Consider the following 24,832-nt stretch of genomic DNA (forward strand, 5'->3'; position numbering starts at 1 on the left):
TTAAAAAATAAAAAATATAAATAAATTAATAAAATATAATAATTTATGAGCTGTGTTTTTAAAAATTTTCACCCTGTAACATTATTTAATATTTACATAAATTATTTTTGTTTATTTAACTTTATTATTAATAAAATAAAAAAATTATAATTTAATAAAAATATGATGCAGATTGAGTCAGTATTTCTTTTTTTTTAAATTAATAAAAAATAAATTAAGTTAAATAAATTATAATAATAATAATTTTGACCTTGTAACATTATTAATAAAAAATACTTATTAATATAAATCAATTAAAGATATTTTTAGTAACATTTAAACATATCTTTTAAACACATTTAACATGACCATCAAATTTCAAGACGTGACACTGATCCGGCACAAAAAACGACATGTCCCCAAAAACAACAACAACAACAACAATTGTTGTTATATCAATTACCCGTTGAGACCGTCTAAAATCAACAAGTCCCGCGGGAAGCGTGCCGCCGCGCCCCACCTCCCGCAGTTATTGGCCCTCGGCAAACCAACGGGCGCCCTCGCCGGCCGCCGCCACCCGCCCGGAACCAATGGCAGGGGTCCGGCCGTCGGCCAATCGCCGCTCGCCGTCCGACCGCCTTCCGCAACCCGTCCAAGCATGGCCTACTACGCGCCGTGATCAGTCCAGCTGTGAACACCGGGTGAACAACAAGTCACCCCAGAGAGAGAGACACACTTCCGAGTACGGGCAATCACACGGTTCTTGTGTTATGTGTTGACGTTTCGTCCTGTGTTTGTTTTCGTGCTTTTTTTATTTGCGACATCTAGTGAAGGAAGATGATCAACGCGTTCATGGACACCGGCCACCATCACCTGGCCACGTACGGCCTGAAGATGAGCCCGGGCCACAACGGCGGCGGCGCCACGATCCCGTCGCCGCACCAAAACCCGGCGGCGGCGATGACCGCCCCGGAAGTGGGCGCCGGACCGCAAAACCACCACTTCCAGACCAACTACGGGCACATGGGCCACCTGAACCACCACGCCGGCTACGCCGCGAGGGACTTCCTCCTCCGTCGGGACCACCACGAGTTCCCGACGGCCCAGACGGCGCCCAGCGATCCCGTCTTGTTCCACCATCACACCGAAATGCCGCCCCATCACAACCCGCACCTGCCGCCCCATCACCAAATGCTGTACTCCAGAACGGACCACCACGCGGCCTACCACACGCAACCCAACCACCACCAGTACTTGAACCCGCACATGGGGATGCCCCATCATCCCTCCAACGTGCACGGCGCCTTCTTCCGCTACATGAGGCAACCCGTCAAGCAGGAGATGCAATGTCTGTGGATAGACCCCGACCAGCCTCCCCCGAGGAAGACGTGCGGCAAACACTTCACCTCCATGCACGAAATCGTAACGCATCTGACGGTGGAACATGTCGGTGGACCTGAGTGCACGACACACGCGTGTTTTTGGCAGAACTGTTCGAGGAACGGACGTCCGTTCAAGGCCAAGTACAAACTAGTTAATCACATCCGGGTGCACACCGGCGAGAAACCCTTCCCGTGCCCCTTTCCCGGCTGTGGCAAAGTTTTCGCGAGGAGCGAAAACCTGAAAATACACAAAAGGACCCATACCGGTAAGTTTTTACTCTTGGTGTTAGTTTTTAGATCTTTAAGTCTTAAAAATAAGATATGCAAGCCAATTACAATTCTGTAGGTGCCCAGTTTTGGGGTTTTGAAGCCTTCGGAAGCTAGTCCAATTTCTAATTTTTGCTCTTGGTGCCTAGTTTTTAATCTTTGTGACACCCAAACCAGTTCTTGAGTTTTGAAGCCTTTGGAAGCTAGTCCAGTTTTTCTATGTTTAACTCTTAGTCTTTTGTTTTTAATCTTTGAGAGTTAAAAAAGGTACCCAAACTAGTTATAACTTCATTGGTGTTCAATTTTTGAGTTTTCAAGCCTTTGAAAGCAATATTGGAGCTAGTCCAATTTATAAGTTTGTCTTTGTGTTTTGTTTTAAACCTTTGAGAGTTAAAAAAGATACTCAAACCAGCTATGTGCTTAGTTTTTGAGTTTTGAAGGCTTTGTAGCTATTCCAATTTGATGAAATCTCTAAAATAATCAAGTTTTTTATGTCTTACATGCTGAGCAAATTGAGGTAATCTTAAAATACAGGATTACCGCTTAAATCCCTTTAAACCTCCTGATCAGATACCTGATAATCTAATGTGCTTAAACTGCCATTGATCTTGATGCAAAGATGTGATGAATTTAACCCTTGATGGATTATTGTCCTAGTTTAAGGACAAAGCAATGTCTTTGATATAAAAGTCTTCAATCCACATTTTATTGCCTTTAAATGTTGTGTTCTTTGAATTATACCTAGAAAATCGGATAATCGAAGTTTTGGCTTTTAACCCAGCGTACCAAGGGGGCGTGTAAGAAATGCCAAGGGCAAACAAAATTGACAAAAGCACCCGTTTGACTAAACAACCGTTCCCAGAACGGGGGTATAAGATTTCGTTCCACGAAACTCGAGAAGCTATTAACAATCAATGTGCTGGACCCAAAAATTAACAGTTATTTATGAGGATCCATGAAGAATTCGCATTGGCATTGCGTCCGATTGCGGTGAACAAGAATTAAAAGTTTAAGTGAGTCGTTTGCAATAACCATAAATTAGATTGATGATGGTAATATCTGGATGTTAGAAACTCAACCCGTTGATGAAATACTGGCTTCACTCAACCGATCGTCATTAATAACAATTTGAAGATATTTCTATTCATCACATCAATTTGCCTCCATTGTGCCCAAATTATCATATATCATTGGTCCAGTTGCACAATAAAATGATATAAATAATTCATTTGATTCGCGATTCGAATCGTTCCCATATAAGTGTCACTCGAGTATCTGGTTACCATGCCGGCAACAAAAGCGTAACGACTATTTTGACATGGTGGAGCGATTGAGCATTGTGGGCACGCTCCCTCCCGGTGGAGTGCCGTTGTTAAGTGCCCGACGGCAACACAAAACGGCAGAAACGGCGATTGGCCCTCGAGCACATCGAGTGGCGATTAAACGACCCTCGTGTGTTGACGATTTGACACTCATCGATAATCGACGACGAACTGTTGGGCTTGATGATTGTCTAATTGTCTTTGGGTGGCTCAAAGTGGTAAAGGTAGTTGAGGAAACAAAACAAGCCCTTCAATTTATCAACTTTTATTGGTGTTCAAATTAAATAAATACACGTTGGTTAACATCTAATTTGCTCTTAACATCAAATTCAATCTTCAACGCTTCATCTGTTCCTCAATTTATTTCCTCCTTAATTGAAGAGACGTACAAGAAAGATATTCAAAACAAAAAGTCTCAAATTTATCAACTTTTATAAGTGTTTTAAGAAAATATAATCTTGAAGAAATAGAAGTGATGTACCAAACAACTAGATTGTCTTAACATCTTCTTTTTAAAAATGATTGACTTTGATAAAATGTAATTTTTTGTCCTGTGGAGTGGGTTTTAAACTAAATAAACATAGGTTAATATCCAATTTGCTCTTAACACCAGATTCAAGCTTCATCTCTTCATCTGTTCCTCAATTTATTTCCTCCTTAATTGAAGAGACATACAAGAAAGATATTTAAAACAAAAAGTCTCAAATTTATCAACTTTTATAAGTGTTTTAAGAAAATATTATCTTGAAGAAATAGAAGTGATGGACCAAACAACTAGATTGTCTTAAGATCTTCTTTTTAAAAATGATTGACTTTGATAAAATGTAATTTTTTGTCCTGTGGAGTAGGTTTTAAACTAAATAAACATAGGTTAATATCCAATTTGCTCTTAACACCAGATTCAAGCTTCATCTCTTCATCTGTTCCTCAATTTATTTCCTCCTTAATTGAAGAGAAATACAAGAAAGGTATTCAAAACAAAAAGTCTCCAATTTATCAACTTTTATAAGGGTTTTAAGAAAATATAATCTTGAAGCAATAGAAGTAATGGACCAAATAACTAGATTGTCTTAAGATCTTCTATTTAATAAAATGTAATTTTTTGTTATGTGGAGTAGATTTTAAACTAAATAAACGTAGGTTGATATCTAATTTGCTCTTAATACTATATTCAAGCTTCATCTCTTCATCTGTTCCTCAATTTATTTCCTCCTTAATTGAAGAGACATACAAGAAACGTAGTCAAAACAAAAAGTCACCAATTTATCAACTTTTATAAGTGTTTTAAGAAAATATAATCTTAAAGAAATAGAAGTAATGGACCAAACAACTAGATTGTCTTAATATCTTCTATTTAAAAATGATTGACCTTAATAAAATGTAATTTTTTGTCATGTGGAGAAGGTTTTAAACAAAAAGTCACCAATTTATCAACTTTTATAAGGGTTTCAAGAAAATATAATGTTGAAGAAATAGAAGTGATGGACCAAACAACTAGATTGTCTTAAGATCTTCTTTTTAAAAATGATTGGCTTTAATAAAATGTAATTTTTTGTCATGTGGTTTTAAACTAAATAAACGTAGGTTAAATAACTCATTTACTTTCAACACTAGATTCAAGCTTCAACACTTCTTCTGATCCTCATTTTATTTCCTTCTTGATTGAAGAAACATATATCAAAGGTATTTAAAATAAAAAGTCTTTAATTTATCAACTTTTAGAGGTGTTTTAAGAAAATTTAAATTGAAGAAGTAGAAGTGAGTAATATTTTTAATTTCAAGTAACATTGGATGTTTCTTCAAGAGTAACTAATTGATGTTACTGAGAAATTAAGATTAAAATAAGGTAAAGCAATCAAATAAAATGAGTATTTGAATAATAGGTTAGATGAAATAATGTCAAGCTTCTTACTTATTGTCTACCTGAAGATACTAGTTTTGATTATATGGTAAATTTAAATAACTAAAGGTGAATATTAATTAGTAGGCTGAGCTTTCTAATATTTCACAATTATTTATGTGGATAAAGATTTGTACTTTCTTTTATATAAATATTTAATATTAATCCATTCAGGTCTTCAACAATAATATTTGTTTCCAATATTTTAATGCCAAGAAAATTTCCAAATCAATTATTTAGTTTAAAACCACATCGAACATAGGAACAAAAAGACCGTCGACAACATAACGTACTACCAACCATTTTGATACGTTATTAAGCCCCCGAAATTGAATTTAAAGAGCGACAGCATTTGTTTCCCTTTGTAACATCCCCCTAAGCTCATCGATCGCCTTCACATGTCTCCAGCAACAGACAAAATGGCGTACGGCCGATAGAATTGTTCGGGGATTAAACTACGTTGGCTTACAACAGACCCCACCGACTTTATATCAAGGGTTGGCAGAGCGACAGGGAAAAAAGAGAAACGACGCGCACATCGTCTTTTCCAAGATGTCCAATCTGGTCGATAAAGAACTACAATCTCAGCTGAACTTTTTGGTTTGATTAAAAAGCAGTCGGACCCGCTGTCAAGCTTCAGAAGTATTCCTAGGAATCCCCCCGAATAAATAATAAGAGCTAATTTAAAATGTAAATACAGTGAAGGTGAAATTTTTCAGTCCATCAATAATCCCAGCTCGTCCAAGAGCTCGAAATTAATTTAAATCTATCCCTCGTCAAAGCAAGCACCACCAAGAAAAATGGCCACGTCAATTTTTCCGTTAACGTGTAATTACGCGTCCGGACAAGATAGATGGCCTAATTATGGGTCCCCGGGACTGAAAAAGGACCACTGACAGCTAACAATACTCCTCGCGTGCATTAAACGCTGGCCAGCTCCTAATGGAGCGGCTACCGAGGACTCGGGGCTACGTTTCGGGTCCGCCTCCATCTCACCCAGCGTCCAGCCTCCAGTTACACCAATGAAATATTACGAGGCGATCCGTGATTAATCTCGGGTTTTATGGCTGATTCGTACAACGGATGATGGGCTAATTGAAACCTGTAAAAAGTCCGGGCTTTAATCGGTTGAACACGGGTTGTTTTGGAGAGGGTTGATGGCTGGCATGATGACTTCACGCATTAGCCGAAGGTAAACAAGGGTGAAACTGATAAATCTAACCTAATTTTATGTTGGTCGATGGAATTTCAATTAAATTGGAAGAGAAAGAAGTGTTTTAAACTCAGAAGTAAAGAATATTCAGTTTTAGTTAGCTAACAATAAGTTAAATTTGAGCAGAAGAAACTAATTTAGAGAAAATGATAAGAAAATATTATGTTTATTAATGTTTAAGGAAGCTTTCTTTCTTTAACAGTCATGAAGATAAATTTTGGAATATGTTAAGATGAGGACAATGGATTGTTTCTTCTACATCTTCTTGTTTCAATTTAAGGCATGTCCAAATGATCTATTGAACCATCAAAACATTTTGTTCCTTTGTTCTTCATATCATTACAAAACAACCAAATGATTGATGCTTCTTTGAACACCAATCTTTGGGTTTTTTGGAGAGGGTTGAGTGGTGGCACGGTACTTCACACATTAGTCAAAGGTAAACAAGGGTGAAACTGATAAATCTAACCTAATTTTATCTTGGTGGATGGAATTTCAATTAAATTGGAAGAGAAAGAAGTGTTTTAAACTCAGAAGTAAAGAATATTCAGTCTTAGTTAGCTAATAATAAGCTAAATTTGAGTAGAAGAAACTAATTTAGAGAAAATGACAAGAAATTATTATTTCTATTAATAATTAATGTAGCTATCTTTCTTCAACAAACATGAAGATAAATTTTGGAATATGTTAGGATGAGGACACAATGGATTATTTTCTTCTACATCTTCTTGTTTCAATTTAAGGCATGTCCAAATGATCTATTGAACCCAAAAAACATTTTGTTCCTTTGTTCTTCATATCATTACAAAACAACCAAATAATTGATGCTTCTTTGAACATCAATCTTCGGGTTTTTGGAGAGGGTTGAGTGGTGGCACGGTACTTCACACATTAGTCAAAGGTAAACAAGGGTGAAACTGATAAATCTAACCTAATTTTATCCGGGTCGATGGAATTTCAATCAAGTTGGAAGAGGAAGAAGTGTTTTAGACCCATGAGTAAAAAATATTCAGTCTTAGTTTGCTAACAATAAGCTAAATTTGAGCAGAAGAAACTAATTTAGAGAAAATGACAAGAAATTATTATTTCTATTAATAATTAATGTAGCTATCTTTCTTCAACAAACATGAAGATAAATTTTGGAATATGTTAGGATGAGGACACAATGGATTATTTTCTTCTACATCTTCTTGTTTCAATTTAAGGCATGTCCAAATGATCTATTGAACCCAAAAAACATTTTGTTCCTTTGTTCTTCATATCATTACAAAACAACCAAATAATTGATGCTTCTTTGAACATCAATCTTCGGGTTTTTGGAGAGGGTTGAGTGGTGGCACGGTACTTCACACATTAGTCAGAGGTAAACAAGGGTGAAACTGATAAATCTAACCTAATTTTATCCGGGTCGATGGAATTTCAATCAAGTTGGAAGAGGAAGAAGTGTTTTAGACCCATGAGTAAAAAATATTCAGTCTTAGTTTGCTAACAATAAGCTAAATTTGAGCAGAAGAAACTAATTTAGAGAAAATGACAAGAAATTATTATTTCCATTAATGTTTAAGGAAGCTTACTTTCTATAACAAACATGAAGATAAATTTTGGAAAATGTTATGATGAAGACACAATGGATTATTTTCTTCTACATCTTGTTGTTCCAATTTAAAGCCACTGTTAATAATCTATTGAACCAGCTAAATATTTCGGTCCTTTAAAAAATGAGCAAAGATTGATGAGGTACAAAGTTCCTCCATTATTAAACCTTTTCCTATAAAGAGTAACCTTTGTACCAAAACAGAATTACAAAAGTAATCACACTGTATTTACTGGCAATGAATGGTGTCGAGTGTTCATTGAACGCCACATCGTTATCCAAAACATTGTTCACCCCATCCGGACCTAATGTTGCTTAAACACAAGTACGATTGTTGTAAATCAAAAGGGGGGTGGCCAGCAGATGGGCACTCGCATTATCCCTTCGCCAGACAAACCCCACTCCCTTAAACCCGTTTTAACCGACAAAAAATTTGAATGTTTAGTAACAAAACTAAAGAGAAAGGAGAGTGATTTTGGCAGATTTATCCAAAATCCCGGTTGTACACTTGAAAATCGGTTGATCAGAGGGGTGACGTTTAGGGGGGGAACGGTGAATTACTTCATTTAAGGGTCGTAATTACAGTTTGTTGGGCAAACACGGTTATTTACGCTGATGATTTTATTATGTGCCGGTTATTTCGATGCCGTGGCTCCCTGGAGGATAATTGTGTTGAGCCATTTCGTTCATTTGTGCCCCCGTAAAAGTGTAACGTAACAGTTATCCGGTAATATCAATTGGAAACCTCTTCGGATCATTTCACAGTCTTAACCGCCGCATCCAAGGCGACCACATCAGACGATTCCGCAACGATGGACGGTTCATTGTTGGATCTAGTTCCCCATTAAAAGTTTTCTGCTTGGCCACACCAAACGGATGTTGGTCCAAATTGTCTTGTGGATTTTTCACGCGGATCTACGCCGGATCCTCTGAATGGACGTGAAAGTCGACCGTGGTGAATCGTCTTGAGAAAAAACTGGATGTACAAATGTAATAATAAACAAATCTTTGTCCCGAGTCGGAACAAAAACAGATGTCGAAGCCAATCTAGCACATTAGTGGGTCTTTATTGTTTTTGTATCGGGTTACCGTGGATTGGCAGCTGTCAAGGGACGGATTACCAAATCAACCCGTCCCATCCCGATCGGCTTGTACAAATTAAAAGTGTATCTGGTGTATCTACGACCCCTGTCTATGGGCAAACCCACCGAGGGGAGACACAAAAAACTGTATCAAAATGGCGGTCTCTTTGTGTGTGTTGAGTTCGGCCATTAGAAATTAAAGAAAATCTCTGGCTAATTTAATTCGGTACAATGGAACGATCAATCTTGTGGCACATCCTGATTTGTCGGGGCATAAAATATGTATTACGCCTGTCAAACGTGGAAAACTGCACAAAAACAACGGGCCGAATTGTTTCCGGTCGTGTTTCCTTTTTTGTTTGGGTAATGCGAGAGCGTCGGTTAAAAGCTCCGGGGCTATTTTTAAAGGCAAGGTGGCGAATGTGATTAATGGACTTGAACTTCGAGGTTTCTTAATATCTATCTTTGGTGCGGATTGTGGCGGTGTCAGATGCAAACTTTTCTGGAAATTTGCCTTTTTTATTTGTCTTATAACATAAAAAGCTCATTTTATATTTTTGATCCTTCACACTTTTACTATTTTTCAATCAAAAATATATTTATATCTGTAGTCTTTTCAAATTTTACTATTTTCAGTTAGTTTTTTTCAATGTTTGACCTCAAAATTGTAATAAAGGTACCTAAGTAGCAGAAATTATCTGAATACAGTGGAATACATTTTTTCAGACCATTTAAAGATACTATTTATATCAGTAGTCTTTTCAACTTTTACTATTTTCAGTTAGTTTTCTTTAATGTTTGACCTCAAAATTGTAATAAAGGTACCTACGTAGCAGAAAATATCTAAATGCAATGGAATGTATTAATTCAGACTATTTAAAAATACATTTTGTGTCTGTAGTCTTTTCACCTTTTACTATTTTCAGTTAGTTTTCTTCAATGTTTGACCTCAAATTTGTATTAATGGTATTTAAGTAGCAGAAATTATCTAAATACAATGGAATACATTAATTCAGACTATTTAAAAATACATTTTATGTCTGTAGTCTTTTCAATTTTTACTATTTTCAGTTAGTTCTCTTCAATGTTTGACCTCAAATTTGTATTAATGGTATTTAAGTAGCAGAAATTATCTAAATACAATGGAATACATTAATTCAGACTATTTAAAAATACATTTTATGTCTGTAGTCTTTTCAATTTTTACTATTTTCAGTTAGTTTTCTTCAATTTTTGACCTCAAATTTATATTAATGGTACTTAAGTAGTAGAAATTATCTAAATACAAAGGAATACATTAATTCATACTATTTAAAAATACATTTTATGTCTGTAGTCTTTTCAACTTTTACTATTATCAGTTAGTTTTCTTCAATTTTTGACCACAAATTTGTATTAATGTTACTTAAGTAGCAGAAATTATCTAAATAAAATGGAATACATTAATTCAGACTATTTAAAAATACATTTTATGTCTGTAGTCTTTTCAACTTTTACTATTATCAGTTAGTTTTCTTCAATTTTTGACCACAAATTTGTATTAATGGTATTTAAGTAGCAGAAATTATCTAAATACAATGGAATGCATTAATTCAGATTATTTAAAAATACATTTTATGTCTAAAGTCTTTTCAACTTTTATTATTTTCAGTTAGTTGTCTTCAATATTTAACATAAAAATTGTTATAAACTAGTAAATTCAGACAATTTAAAAATATAATTTTATACCTTTAATCATTGACATTTAAATATTCATAATACAAAAGCTCCCAGAAAGCTTTTAGAACTTTTTGGAAAGCTTTCGTTGTAACGTTATTAAAATTTTAATAATAATTTTATTAACAGATTATTTAATTGCTTAATTGATGTTTCTTCAAATTACCTTCAGAATTTTATAATCAAAGAATAAAATAATATTATGTATATTGATAATATTTACTTTAAGCTTTATTTAATTCCCCAGTTAAGTTTGTCCATTGACAAGTAACACATTTGTAAAAACCGTGTCGAGATTTGCGGCAAGCTTGTCAAACAAGGTGTTTGAAAATCCTGGCAAAAGGATTACGGCCCGTTTAGCGTAGAACTTGTTGAGGCATCGACATGAATGGGCCGCTTTAATCCGCGTTGCGGGAAACTGTGCGCACTTTCACAAAGTAAACTCGCCAAGTGTAAACGGCAACAAACACTTTCCGCAGCTCCTCGAGGTCCCGGTAGTGCACTAAGCCGGGGGGATAATCCGGTGCTCCGGCTCCCATTCATTTTGCGTCCAGGTAAACATTCTGCCGGTGGGCCGTGCTTTTCTCGAGTGCCGTTTTGTTAACGGTGGAGTGGAAACGTCGGCGAACACCACACGGCCAAATATGTATAATGCGCTCATTATGCGAACGTTCCGTGGCGGAAATAAAGATCCATTCACCGAGATGTGTATAACATTTTTGTCCGGGGGGGTTGTTTTGCGGTCGCTGGGGCGTTTTTCGAGGGGCCACTCGCCGGGCTGGCGGTGCGGAAAAACTGATCCAAAACATTACATTAAAAACGGCGGCCTTTTCTTTCGACGCCAAGTCGAACGTCGCCTTTGAATTTGCGCATTATGTGAGCCGCATTCAACACACAAATGGACACATAACATTCAATGGGTTCGCCGAATAGAAACGGAGCAAACGTTATTTATGCGCAAAAATTAGATAAATTTAACTCTATTTTTCGTTTTTTCTTATTTATTCGGCTTTCTTTTGTCAATTTACAACTAAATTATCATATTTATTTAACTAGTACTATTTAATTAGATTCATTTAAGACTGCGACAAGTTCCTAATAATAATTTATTCATTAATAAAAGATTTTTTTTACAAATGAAGTTACTAAGTGTTATTATTCAAACTTTTTTATAACAATTTTTAATATAAACATTTATAAAAACTGTTACCAACTGTATAAAAGGAAGAATATTGATCATTCTTACTAGTTTTTTATCCATAATTAGTATATACTAAATTTATTTGTTTATTTAAGAAGTATTCTTATAATTAGTATCATTATTGATTAGTTAAATTGTCTTATAATAAATTTTTCAGTTATTTTAAAATTTGGTGCTTATTCTCTATCTCTTATTTATTATTTATGATCTTTTTAATACACTATTTTAACTTTATTTCCTATAAATGAAGTTACTAAATATTATTACTAAAATTTTTTATGACAATTTTTATTATAAACAGTTATAAAAACTGTTACCAACTGTATAAAACGGAAGAATATTGATCATTCTTACTAGTTGTTTATCCATAATCTGTATATACTAAATTAATCTGTTTATTTAAGAAGTATTCTTATAATTAGTATCATTATTGATTAGTTAAATTGTCTTATAATAATTCTTTCAGTTATTTTAAAATTTGATGGTTACTTTCTATATCTTATTTATAATTTATGTTCTTTTTAATACAAAATTTTAACACTATTTCCTATAAATGAAGTTACTAAGTGTTATTACTAAAATTTTTTATGACAATTTTTATCATAAACAGTTATAAAAACTGGTACCAACTGCATAAAAGGAAGAATATTGATCATTCTTACTAATTTTTTATCCATAATCAGTATATAACAGTTTTAAAAACTGTTACCAACTGTATAAAAGGAAGAATATTGATCATTCTTACTAGTTTTTTATCCATTTTCAGTATATACTAAATTACTCTGTTTATTTAAGAAGTATTCTTATAATTAGTATCAGTATTGATTAGTTAAATTGTCTTATAATAAATTTTTCAGTTATTTTAAAATTTGGTGCTTATTCTCTATCTCTTATTTATTATTTATGATCTTTTTAATACACTATTTTAACTTTATTTCCTATAAATGAAGTTACTAAATATTATTACTAAAATTTTTTATGACAATTTTTATTATAAACAGTTATAAAAACTGTTACCAACTATATAAAAGGGAAGAATATTGATCATTCTTACTAGTTGTTTATCCATAATCTGTATATACTAAATTAATCTGTTTATTTAAGAAGTATTCTTATAATTAGTATCATTATTGATTAGTTAAATTGTCTTATAATAATTCTTTCAGTTATTTTAAAATTTGATGGTTACTTTCTATATCTTATTTATAATTTATGTTCTTTTTAATACAAAATTTTAACACTATTTCCTATAAATGAAGTTACTAAGTGTTATTACTAAAATTTTTTATGACAATTTTTATCATAAACAGTTATAAAAACTGGTACCAACTGCATAAAAGGAAGAATATTGATCATTCTTACTAATTTTTTATCCATAATCAGTATATAACAGTTTTAAAAACTGTTACCAACTGTATAAAAGGAAGAATATTGATCATTCTTACTAGTTTTTTATCCATTTTCAGTATATACTAAATTACTCTGTTTATTTAAGAAGTATTCTTATAATTAGTATCAGTATTGATTAGTTAAATTGTCTTATAATAAATTTTTCAGTTATTTTAAAATTTGGTGCTTATTCTCTATCTCTTATTTATTATTTATGATCTTTTTAATACACTATTTTAACTTTATTTCCTATAAATGAAGTTACTAAATATTATTACTAAAATTTTTTATGACAATTTTTATTATAAACAGTTATAAAAACTGTTACCAACTATATAAAAGGGAAGAATATTGATCATTCTTACTAGTTGTTTATCCATAATCTGTATATACTAAATTAATCTGTTTATTTAAGAAGTATTCTTATAATTAGTATCATTATTGATTAGTTAAATTGTCTTATAATAATTCTTTCAGTTATTTTAAAATTTGATGGTTACTTTCTATATCTTATTTATAATTTATGTTCTTTTTAATACAAAATTTTAACACTATTTCCTATAAATGAAGTTACTAAGTGTTATTACTAAAATTTTTTATGACAATTTTTATCATAAACAGTTATAAAAACTGGTACCAACTGCATAAAAGGAAGAATATTGATCATTCTTACTAATTTTTTATCCATAATCAGTATATAACAGTTTTAAAAACTGTTACCAACTGTATAAAAGGAAGAATATTGATCATTCTTACTAGTTTTTTATCCATTTTCAGTATATACTAAATTACTCTGTTTATTTAAGAAGTATTCTTATAATTAGTATCAGTATTGATTAGTTAAATTGTCTTATAATAATTTTTTCAGTTATTTTCAGTTATTTTAAAAATTAATGGTTATTTTCTATCTCTTATTTATTATTTATGTTCTTTTTAATACAAGATTTTAACACTATTTCCTATAAATGAAGTTACTAGTGTTATTACTAAAATTTTTTATGACAATTTTTATCATAAACAGTTATAGAAACTGTTACCAACTGTATAAAAGAAAGAATATTGATCATTCTTACTAGTTTTTTATCCATTATCAGTATATACTAAATTACTCTGTTTATTTAAGAAGTATTCTTATAATTAGTATCATTATTGATTAGTTAAATTGTCTTATAATAATTTTTTCAGTTATTTTAAAATTTGATGGTTATTTTCTATCCCTTATTTATTATTTATGTTCTTTTTGATATAAAATTTTCACACTATTTCCTATAAATGAAGTTACTAAGTGTTATTACTAAAAATTTTTATGACAATTTTTATAATAAACAGACTAAATATGAATACTTTCTTTTATAATAAAATAAGAAAAATGAATGTTATTATTAAGTATTTCCCAATCTCATAAATATTTATTAAAATTATTACTAACATAATAGAGAAGAAAGAATAGATGTTTATAAAACTAGTACAAGGGCAAGACAAAAATATTTTTTCTATTTCAAAATACCATTATGATGTATTCCATTATGATGCTGATAAGCAAGTCCAAAATTAAGATTTCAGCCAGTTTCAAGACACAGTTCAGCATCACGATGCCTTCTTGTGCTCACATTTTCGTCGACTAGAAAAGGAAATAACTGACCGGAGTTTTGTTGGTCGGCTGCCCATCGCCATAAAATTGCCGTCGCGAAGAAAGACAGCAACGACGGGGCCCGTTCGGATGAATGGGCCGCAGTTAAAAATGACCACGGCAAAGGCCGAACGCGAAAACCGGGGCCCCATAAATAATCTATATATTTCACGCAGGGACTCCGGTCCATTAATTGTGCAATTTCGCAATTTATCGTTGCAATAAGTTACCGGCTTTCACGGTGCCCCGTACGTACCGTACCGTCGAATAAATACGTATAATGCACGCTCTCAAAACCAAACACCATTTTCTTGTGCGGGGCGTGAAATTGCGACGAGATTACGGCGCGGATAATGATCGTCGTTTGTGGTACCATTATGCGCGTGTCGTACCCGAAATGACGGACGCCGGGCTTAAATTCCGGACCTAATTTTTTTGGTTTGGGGGCGCCGGAGGCGAAGCCGGCTCTGCTCCCGGCTTATTGATGTCGATCTGAACAAATTAAAATGCATGGGGTACCGCCTTATCTGTTCAATCTGGACGTCGCCGTAACATGCCCTTATCAAGACGTATTACAAATGTTTTTTCATTTGTTTTTGCCCTGTTTATAAATAATTCGTACAAGTCCGCGGTTTTTATCGATGAAATTTATATTTATGTCGTACCGGAATGACTCGGGTACTTTTCTTTACGTGATCGGACTCAATACACGCGCAAACGTCGACATAAAATCCAATCCTTGGTGGCGCAATTCACGACTGTCCATGTCCGACTAGGAAACATTTTGGACAATTTAATAACAACGGTATTACAAAACAAATCAGTACTTTCACATAGCACCACAGATTTTTATCTGATTCGTTGATGGCGAACTTTAACAAAGTTTAAAGGCTCATTAAATCAGTTTTCTGTTACAATATGGCGAAGCCGACAGCTGTCCTGAATGTGTAAAACCCTTGAAGAGATTTTAAAATAAAGCGATTACGCAGACAATTATATTCGCAACAGTACCCCTATAAATATGGGTGGGGTTGCACAAAGCTGATAGGCCTAATCTAAATCCTCAATTGTCACGGAGGTCACCATGTTTTTTATCCGGGCAACAATGACAGTTGACGGTATCATCGTATCTGTTCGAGTAAGCAAAAAAAAAAAAATAACTACCAAGCGGATGTGGTACGATTTTTTTAAACACAGAATGAAATGACGATACTATTTTGATAAATAATGAATTGGGGGCCTTTGTATGTTGGTGAATAAGGATTGTAAGACGGGGGCGTGTGTAAACCGCAGTTCTCAATGTATCAGGTTACCGGTGGTTGATTTCCTAACATGACAATTGTGACGGTTTATCAAGAGGTACAATAAGTTTATGGTACCAATAATAAGCATAAATCGTTTGTGCATTAAAATATATTTTTTATTTCTTCAGTGGGTAATATAATATCTATAAGTTAGTACTTATTGATATAGTTAGTAAATGATCAATAATAGTACGGTACTAATAATAACTATGTAATCCTCTCTTTAAATTGAATGAATCCCTCAATTAATTATTTATTTTAACTTAAATGTGTATATTTAACAATATTTTAAGTACTAGTGTTTTTGGGGTACTCAGTACTAAATTTAATTCTATCCTGAAAGTAAACTAATTATAAGAATAAATAAATTCTAAGCTACAAAGCAATAATATCTATTTAAAATCCTTCTTCATAACATGACAATTGAAACAATATACAAAGAAGTACTTACGACAAAACTTACGGTACTAATAATATGGATTATAATATGTAATTTTCTCTTTAAAATAAATTGATTACTCAATTAATTATTTATTTTTAATTTTGACGTGTATATTTAATAATATTTTAAGTACTATTGTTTTTGGAGTAATCAGTACCCAATTTAATTCTATCCTGAAGGTAAACTAATTACAAAAATAAATAAATTCTAAGCTACAAAGCAATAATATCTATTTAAAATCCTTCTTCACAACATGACAATTGAAACAGTGTACCAAGAGGTACTTACAATAAGCTTACGGTACTAATAATATGGATTACAATATGTAATCTTCTCTTTAAAATAAATTAATTACTCAATTAATTATTTATTTTTAACTTCGTCGTGTATATTTAATAATATTTTAAGTACTAGTGTTTTTGGAGTAATCAGTACCCAATTTAATTCTATCCTGAAAGTAAACTAATTACAAGAATAATAAATTTTACTATACAATAGTTGTAATATCTATTTAAAATCCTTCTTCTTCTTAATGTGACATTGGAACGGTTTACCAAGAGGTACTATGGTACTATAATATGAATTGAAGTACTTTTTGGTTTGATTATGGGTTATAATTTAATTAATACATTTCTGTGTACTTTTAACATTGTTTTAAATACTAGTACTTTGAGTACCTACAATTATTCATTTTAGTACTTTAATAATTATAAATAACTGAAATTATACACTATTAATTATATTTCCAATATAATCTTTACTGTTTAAATTTTTACTATTAACCCATCTTTAAAGTAAGCCAATTTTAATTTAATAATCATTTTGATCCAATACAAAATATTTGCTGTATTCGTCAAAACAGCAAATATCTTAATTTATGATCCCGAGCTAATAAAAATTCATTTTCCATTCGATCCCTTTATGCTTGTTTACTGCCCCCTTTATTTTTTGTCGACCGTATCGGGGACTCCATCCCCGGGCCCATCCCTTGCACTCACCCAACTATTTATCAAGCGTTTGTTCGTCTGCCAAAGTTTGTATTTTATTTTAGGCTCCTTCCTTTTGTCCGGCTCAGCCACCTTTGCACAATTGTCACTTTATAACCGAGCATCGTAAATATCCGTAAATAGGCTTTCTATAGGTGGAAAAAGTCGAGTGTCTCTTTTATGGGCCCTTCGGATCCGGTTTCTGTTCAAGAGCAAATAGTTTTTGGATCGGGGAATTGCGATGATGATTTACGACCTTTTTGGTGTTTGAGTAATTCACACAAGAAGAGAACTATTTTGATCCAGATAAAACGTGAAAAGGTTAATCTCCACGAACTATATATCTTTATTAAGTCACTGGAAGGCTTAATATAAATCAGTTTGTGTTTGAAACGTGAACCAGACAAAAAACAGATTATCCCAAGTCAAACATCAGTATATCACTCGGGTGCCCGGGGCATCTTTTCAATCGTTCCGAATTTAAAAAGAATTGGGTGTTAAGTACCGGTAAATCATCTTCTAAATCGACGGCGGGATTAAACGATGAAAGCGAATCCGAAATTGGTCCTGACACGTCTGATTTCTGTACACACAAAAGGGAGGGAATGGAAATTATGCGTCAGGAAATATATTTTTGAAAGATTATCAATAATTGGGCAACATCCTCAAGGAGCACCCCCACTTATGGTGGCGTGACGACGTAGCAATAAATTCGATGATTGATTCGCATCTTTTATGTGCAAACTTACGGGTTCCTCTCATTTACTGCGTCCACCGAAAAAAAACCGGATGAGAAGGACCACAATGCTACGATGACAAATGACTGTGGGATAATGGCGGACCCACGGGAGAATAATGAGTCCATTGTGGACCGGGCACACGTTAAATTGATGAACCTTTATTATGTGTGCGAGTGAAGGTCCTTTCTCTCCTCCCGCTAACTGTCGATGCGTCGAGAAATCCGGAACAATCGCATCGGACACGGTTTCATCCCAAACGCATCGATCAGCCAAACAACACGAGTGAGTGTGTGTACAAAGTTTGATTCGAAAAACTACACAACCCAACCAAGCCCAATAAATCATGCGATGAAGTCGAACACAAGTAGTTTACATTCTCCGAAGGTTCACATTTTTACAGCCTCCCTGGCTGGGAACAAAGCCAGACGAGATATCATCTTCAATATAAAATAAACTGTTCCCCTGACGCGTCTTGTTTTACTACTTTATCAGCAATTGTAGTTAAATTATATACGTAATACGCCCACACGAACACATTCTTAACCCAATCTCCGTCATCAATCTTGGGGTACAACGCATACAAAACGGCCGGAGACGCCAGGTAAAACTCCTCTTATTCCGTAGTGAAATTTGATATCGCGGCTACCAGACTTGCACCCACATTTGATAATGAATAATTGATACTTTAAGCCGGGGGACCAGAAAACGAAGAAGAATCGAATAAAAAGTATCTGTTACCCGGATATCGAATGCTTGCCCTTCTTCACCGAATATATCGTGTATCCATTTTCATCACACCAAGATGTGAAGCTTCGGACTCAGTGGAAGGTGTCCAAGGGTATTAATAACCATAATTTGGTGGATGAAATTAGATGCATCAAAGGATAGATTATTTTACTCCCTTCATCTTTAATGCAGTTAGATTCTAGCTAAACTCTTCTAAATAAATTTGGATAATTATGAAACGATTTTATATCCAATTTTTGACAGCTTCAAACCTCATCAATACGCCTGGGTAAAATTTTACAGTTAAAAAATTTCTTAAATAATTTTATATCCAATTTTTGACAGTTAAAAAACTCCTTAAATAATTTTATGTCCAATTATTAACAGCTTCAAACTTTCTTAAGACGTCTGGGTAAAATTTTTACAGTTAGAAGTATTCATAAATAGTTTTATATCCAATTTTTGATAGTTTCAAACTCCCTAAAGTCGTTTGGTTAAAATTTTGACTGTTATAAAACTTCCTAAATAATTTTATAACCAATTTTTGACAGCTTCGACCTTCCTCAAATCCTCTAGATAAAATTTGTATAGATAGAAAACTTCCTAAACAATTTTGTAATCAATTTTAGACAATTTCAAACTTTCGCAAGTCATCTGGATAAATTTTTTACAGTTAGAAGTCTTCCTAAATAGTTCTATATGCAATTTTTGATAGTTTCACACTCCCTTAAGTCGTCTGATTAAAATTTTGACTGTTATAAAACTTCCTAATTAATTTTATAACCAATTTTTGACAACTATGAACTTCTTCAAATCCTCTGGGTAAAATTTTTACAGTTAGAAAACTTCCTAAACAATTTTATATCCTATTTTTAACAGTTTCAAACTTGCTCAAATAGTCTGGGTATAATTTTGACAGATAGAATACTTCGTAAATAATTTTATATCCAATTTTTAACAGTTTTAAACGTTCCCAAGACGTTTATCATCATTGCTAATGTATGTATGTATTGCTAAAACTTTATTGAGAAGACATACAAAAACGTCCATTTTCCAAGGCCCATTTCGTCCGTAGCTTCAAACTTTCTTAAGACGTCTGGGTAAAATTTTTACAGTTAGAAGTATTCATAAATAGTTTTATATCCAATTTTTGATAGTTTCAAACTCCCTAAAGTCGTTTGGTTAAAATTTTGACTGTTATAAAACTTCCTAAATAATTTTATAACCAATTTTTGACAGCTTCGACCTTCCTCAAATCCTCTAGATAAAATTTGTATAGATAGAAAACTTCCTAAACAATTTTGTAATCAATTTTAGACAATTTCAAACTTTCGCAAGTCATCTGGATAAATTTTTTACAGTTAGAAGTCTTCCTAAATAGTTCTATATGCAATTTTTGATAGTTTCACACTCCCTTAAGTCGTCTGATTAAAATTTTGACTGTTATAAAACTTCCTAATTAATTTTATAACCAATTTTTAACAACTATGAACTTCTTCAAATCCTCTGGGTAAAATTTTTACGGTTAGAAAACTTCCTAAACAATTTTATATCCCATTTTTGACAGTTTCAAACTTGCTCAAATAGTCTGGGTATAATTTTGACAGATGGAATACTTCGTAAATAATTTTATATCCAATTTTTAACAGTTTTAAACGTTCCCAAGACGTTTATCATCATTGCTAATGTATGTATGTATTGCTAAAACTTTATTGAGAAGACATACAAAAACGTCCATTTTCCAAGGCCCATTTCGTCCGTACCGCCATAGCAAAATGCTTGATAAGTTCATTAGACAAACCCCAGACCCAACCTTTGCATGACATCGGCTGTTTTCCCTAATTTCCAATTGACATACAGGTAATATGATTAATAGTACTTCCCTTCCACCCCAACTCAACAAAATCAATAGATTTTACATGATAAATTAAATGGAATTGCGAATTATTAATGGTTCGTGGAATGACTCAAGAATTTTTTCGAGTAACTGGACAACTTTATGTTGTCTAATGCTCTTGTGGTTAGAACATAATAAGTCAATTTTTGAAAAGGGTTCCAAATAATTAAGTGGGCCGGGCCTGAAATGGACACTTTTAATTTAATTTCACGGTACATTATTTACCTTAAAGGTCCGATCCACCGCAAAATCCTCAAGACAGGAATTTGTGGGATGACACTAGAAATAGTTGATGCAAAGATAAGGTATTTAAAAACAATCCTTTATTTCTTCCAACCTTTGTTTAGTTCCAAAGCCGATGTTTACGTGTGTGTCTTACACGTGTTTTTCGTAAATTGCGTGATGCAGAGTTGACTGATTGTGTTTATTTATTTTATGGCGTGCCTAAACGAAAATACCACGCGCTTTCATTATTAGTTCATTTACATCATACAATTTTAAATATAACACCACCTCCGGCCCCGACTACGGCCATCCATCTTCATTCCCACACCGATTAATCCGCAGTCCGAAAAGTCGAATTATGCAAAACGAAAAGCGCCCCAAAAATACATATATATATACACATCGTCCGGACCTTTCCACGAACAATACGCATTTGTAAATCAGCCAAGACACGGCGAGAAGGGAACTGGTCCGTGTAAATGATGAGATGAGCCATGAGAGTGGATAGTTTCACATGGGATTTTCGGGCTTAACCCCGGCGCATTCCGACGTACGATCCTCGCTGGAGGGACGCAACGGGGCCGAGGGGGTGTGGGTGTAGCGCGCCGACGACCTGTGACCCCCGCCATGACCCTGTGTGTTGTTCGTGTTCGGCGCATTGGTCAGATGTGCGAGGCGGAATAACTCAAATTGTTTATCAGATGGCTTAATTTTATTAAGAATCGCTGTAGAAGAACTTAAATCTGTCTAAATTGTCTATTTCTTCGGAAGTTGCATTTTAACTAAGTTTTAAGAAGTTTTTCAACTCTCTTAATTTTATCCGGAAGAGATTCAATCAGACCACTTTCAACCAGAAGGGTTAAGGAAGTTTTTCAAACTGTCAGAAAATGAAAATAAAAGTAAAAAATTGATAGTTTCAAACTTTGGATAGTTAGAAGTCTTCCTAAGTAGTTTTATATCCAATTTTTGACAGATTCAAACTTGCTTAACATGTCTGGGTAAATTTTTTACAATTATATAACTTCCTAAACAATTTTATATCTAGTTTTTGAAAGTTTCAGACTTCCTCAAGTCGTCTGGGTAAAATCTTGACAGTTAGAAGTCTTACTAAATAGTTTTATATCCAATTTTTGACAGATTCAAACTTCCTTAAGATGTCTGGATAATTTTTTTACAATTATGTAACTTCCTAAACAATTTTATATCCAGTTTTTGAAAGTTTCAGACTTCCTCAAGTCGTCTGGGTAAAATCTTGACAGTTAGAAGTCCTCATAAATAGTTTTTTATCCAATTTTTGACGGTTTCAAACTTCTTTAAGATGTCTGGGTAAATTTTTTACAATTATATAACTCTTAAACAATTTTATATCCAGTTTTTGATAGTTTCAAACTTCCTTAAGATGTCTGGGTAAAGTTTAGACAGTTAGAAGTTTTCTTAAATAGTTTTTTATCCAATTTTTGATAGTTAAAAACTTCCTCAAGATGTCTGGGTAAAATTTAGATGCTTAGAAGTCTTCCTAAATAGTTTTTAACCAATTTTTGACAGTTTCAAACCTCCTCAAGATGCCTGAATAAAATTTAGACAGTTAGAATTCTTCCTAAATAGTTTTATATAAAATTTTTGACAGTTTCAAACTTCTTCAAGATGGCTGGGTAAATTTTTTACAATTATAAGGCTTCCTAAACAATTTTATATCCAAATTTTGAAAGTTTCACACTTCTTCAAGTCGTTTGGGTACAATTTTAACAGTTAGAAGTCTTTATAAATAGTTTTTTATCCAATTTTTGAGTTTCAAACTTCCTTAAGATGTCTGGGTAAATTTTTTATAATTATATAACTTCCTAAACATTTTTATATCCAGTTTTTGAAAGTTTCAGACTTCGTCAAGTCGTGTGGGTAAAACCAATTTTTGACAGTTTCAAACCTCCTCAAGATGTCTGGATAAAATTTAGACAATTAGAAGTCTTCCTAAATAGTTTGATATCCAGTTTGTGAAAGTTTCAGACTTCCTCAAGTCGTCTGAGTGAAATTTTGGCAGTTAAAAAACTTACTAAATAATTTTACATATAATTTTTGGCAGTAAATTAGTCAAGGACGCCAGTAAAGCCCAAAACAATGCGGTTATGCATGCCATTAAATGACGGACTTGCACACACAGAAAGTCCCAGGTAAACCGACATAAATAACAGTGTTCCTCACATGTCAAGTCGATGCCTACTTCACAGAAAAAACTGTAGTAAATTTTCGTTTTATTGTTGCTTTTTTGTGTTGCCTGGTCTACCACAGTCTACTGGTCTCCATTATTCACGAATTTTCGGAGTGGACCCAGCGATGCGGACGAAATTCGATAAAGGACGTCGTTGAATGCTTCGACTAGGCGTTCTCTATGGATATTTATATGGCTTTTGCATTTTCAAACACCCCTGACGCTCTTAAATTCAAATTAGGCCTTCAGTCAAGTGGAACCGATGGTTTGGTTGGGGATTTAATGTTTGTATTAGCTTAACCGGGTTAAGATTGATATCAACACAAGATAACATACAAACATCCATAAAGGACACCGATAAAAACATCAAAACTCAGGTGTCTTTGACTCAGATCACCAAAGACTCTTCTTTACTCTTCAAAGTCATCAATCTCCTACACAAGTTTGCATATCTTCTCTCAAGACTTTAGACAATGTACAATTTAAATACCTTTGATGAAGTACAATGAATTAATGTGTTTTTTGTCGTTGTTCCAGGTGAGAAGCCTTTCAAGTGCGAATACGAAGGGTGCGACCGGAGGTTCGCCAACTCCTCGGACCGGAAGAAGCACTCCCACGTCCACACGTCGGACAAGCCCTACAACTGCCGCGTGGCGGGCTGCGACAAGTCCTACACCCACCCCTCGTCCCTGCGTAAGCACATGAAGGTGCACGGCTGCTCGGGCCGGTCGCCGCCCCACTACGACAGCGACGGCGAGGAGTCCAACTCCTCGTCGGCGGGCAGCATATCGGTGGCGGCCAGTCCGCACGTGCAGGCGCCCCAGGTGCCGGGGGCCACGAGCCTGAGCGAGTGGTATGTGGCGTGCCAGCCCACGCCGCCCACGACGGACCACCACTTAGGCGGACTGGGATTCGGGAATCTGCACCATCACACGGGGGCGGCGACGGCCTACTGATAGTGATGGTGATACCGTCTTGTAATATACTCCGATGGCTTCGGCGGTGTTAAACGGGCACATTCGCCGGAGGCGTTGTATGATAAACTGACTGTGAATAATTATTTAAATAAAACAAATGTTTCTTGTGCAATTCAATGCTACGTTGCTATAATATATTTTTTCGACCAAGGCGAAAATATTTAGATTTTAATTTGTGTATATTTTGTATAAATTATTGAGTAAGCGTAGAACCACTGTATAAAGAAAATTATTGTAAATAATGTCTTATCAGGGATCTCTGTATATCTACAATGAAATGTTTATTATAACTTAAATTTATTATGAATAAAATTGACTGATGTAATAATTATTGACTTTTAATTTTATCTTTCATTTTAATTAAAATTATTATTATATTGTAAAGGTAAGTTCTGAATAATGTTTATTTCACTACATTATAATTTATTAAATATATGCAAAAATAATTAAAATAAACTATAAAATATATGGTTAAATAAATTATTTTAAATTGCATATCATCATTATTAAAAGTACTCAAGATTTATATATTCAATAAATTATGATTTAGAAAAGTTAATAATAAAATCAATATACAATAAAATATAAAATAATAATTTCCATCTATTTTTTTAAAATTATATTTAATTAAAATTTACAATATAATACAATAAA

At 33.6% G+C, this 24,832-nt stretch overlaps 1 protein-coding gene across 1 annotated transcript; it reads left to right on the forward strand.

Annotated features, from left to right (window-relative positions):
• The first annotated feature begins 691 nt into the window (after window positions 1–691).
• On the forward strand, window positions 692–24,474 carry LOC109597215 (zinc finger protein ZIC 4). Its single transcript, XM_020012856.2, has 2 exons — window positions 692–1,627; window positions 23,739–24,474. Exons 1-2 carry the CDS (start codon window positions 817–819, stop codon window positions 24,155–24,157), a joined length of 1,230 nt encoding a protein of 409 aa, XP_019868415.1. The 5' UTR covers window positions 692–816; the 3' UTR covers window positions 24,158–24,474.
• The last annotated feature ends 358 nt before the right edge of the window (window positions 24,475–24,832 follow it).

The sequence above is a fragment of the Aethina tumida genome, chromosome 4 (assembly GCF_024364675.1).
Source record: "Aethina tumida isolate Nest 87 chromosome 4, icAetTumi1.1, whole genome shotgun sequence".
NCBI classification, from domain to species: domain Eukaryota; kingdom Metazoa; phylum Arthropoda; class Insecta; order Coleoptera; family Nitidulidae; genus Aethina; species Aethina tumida.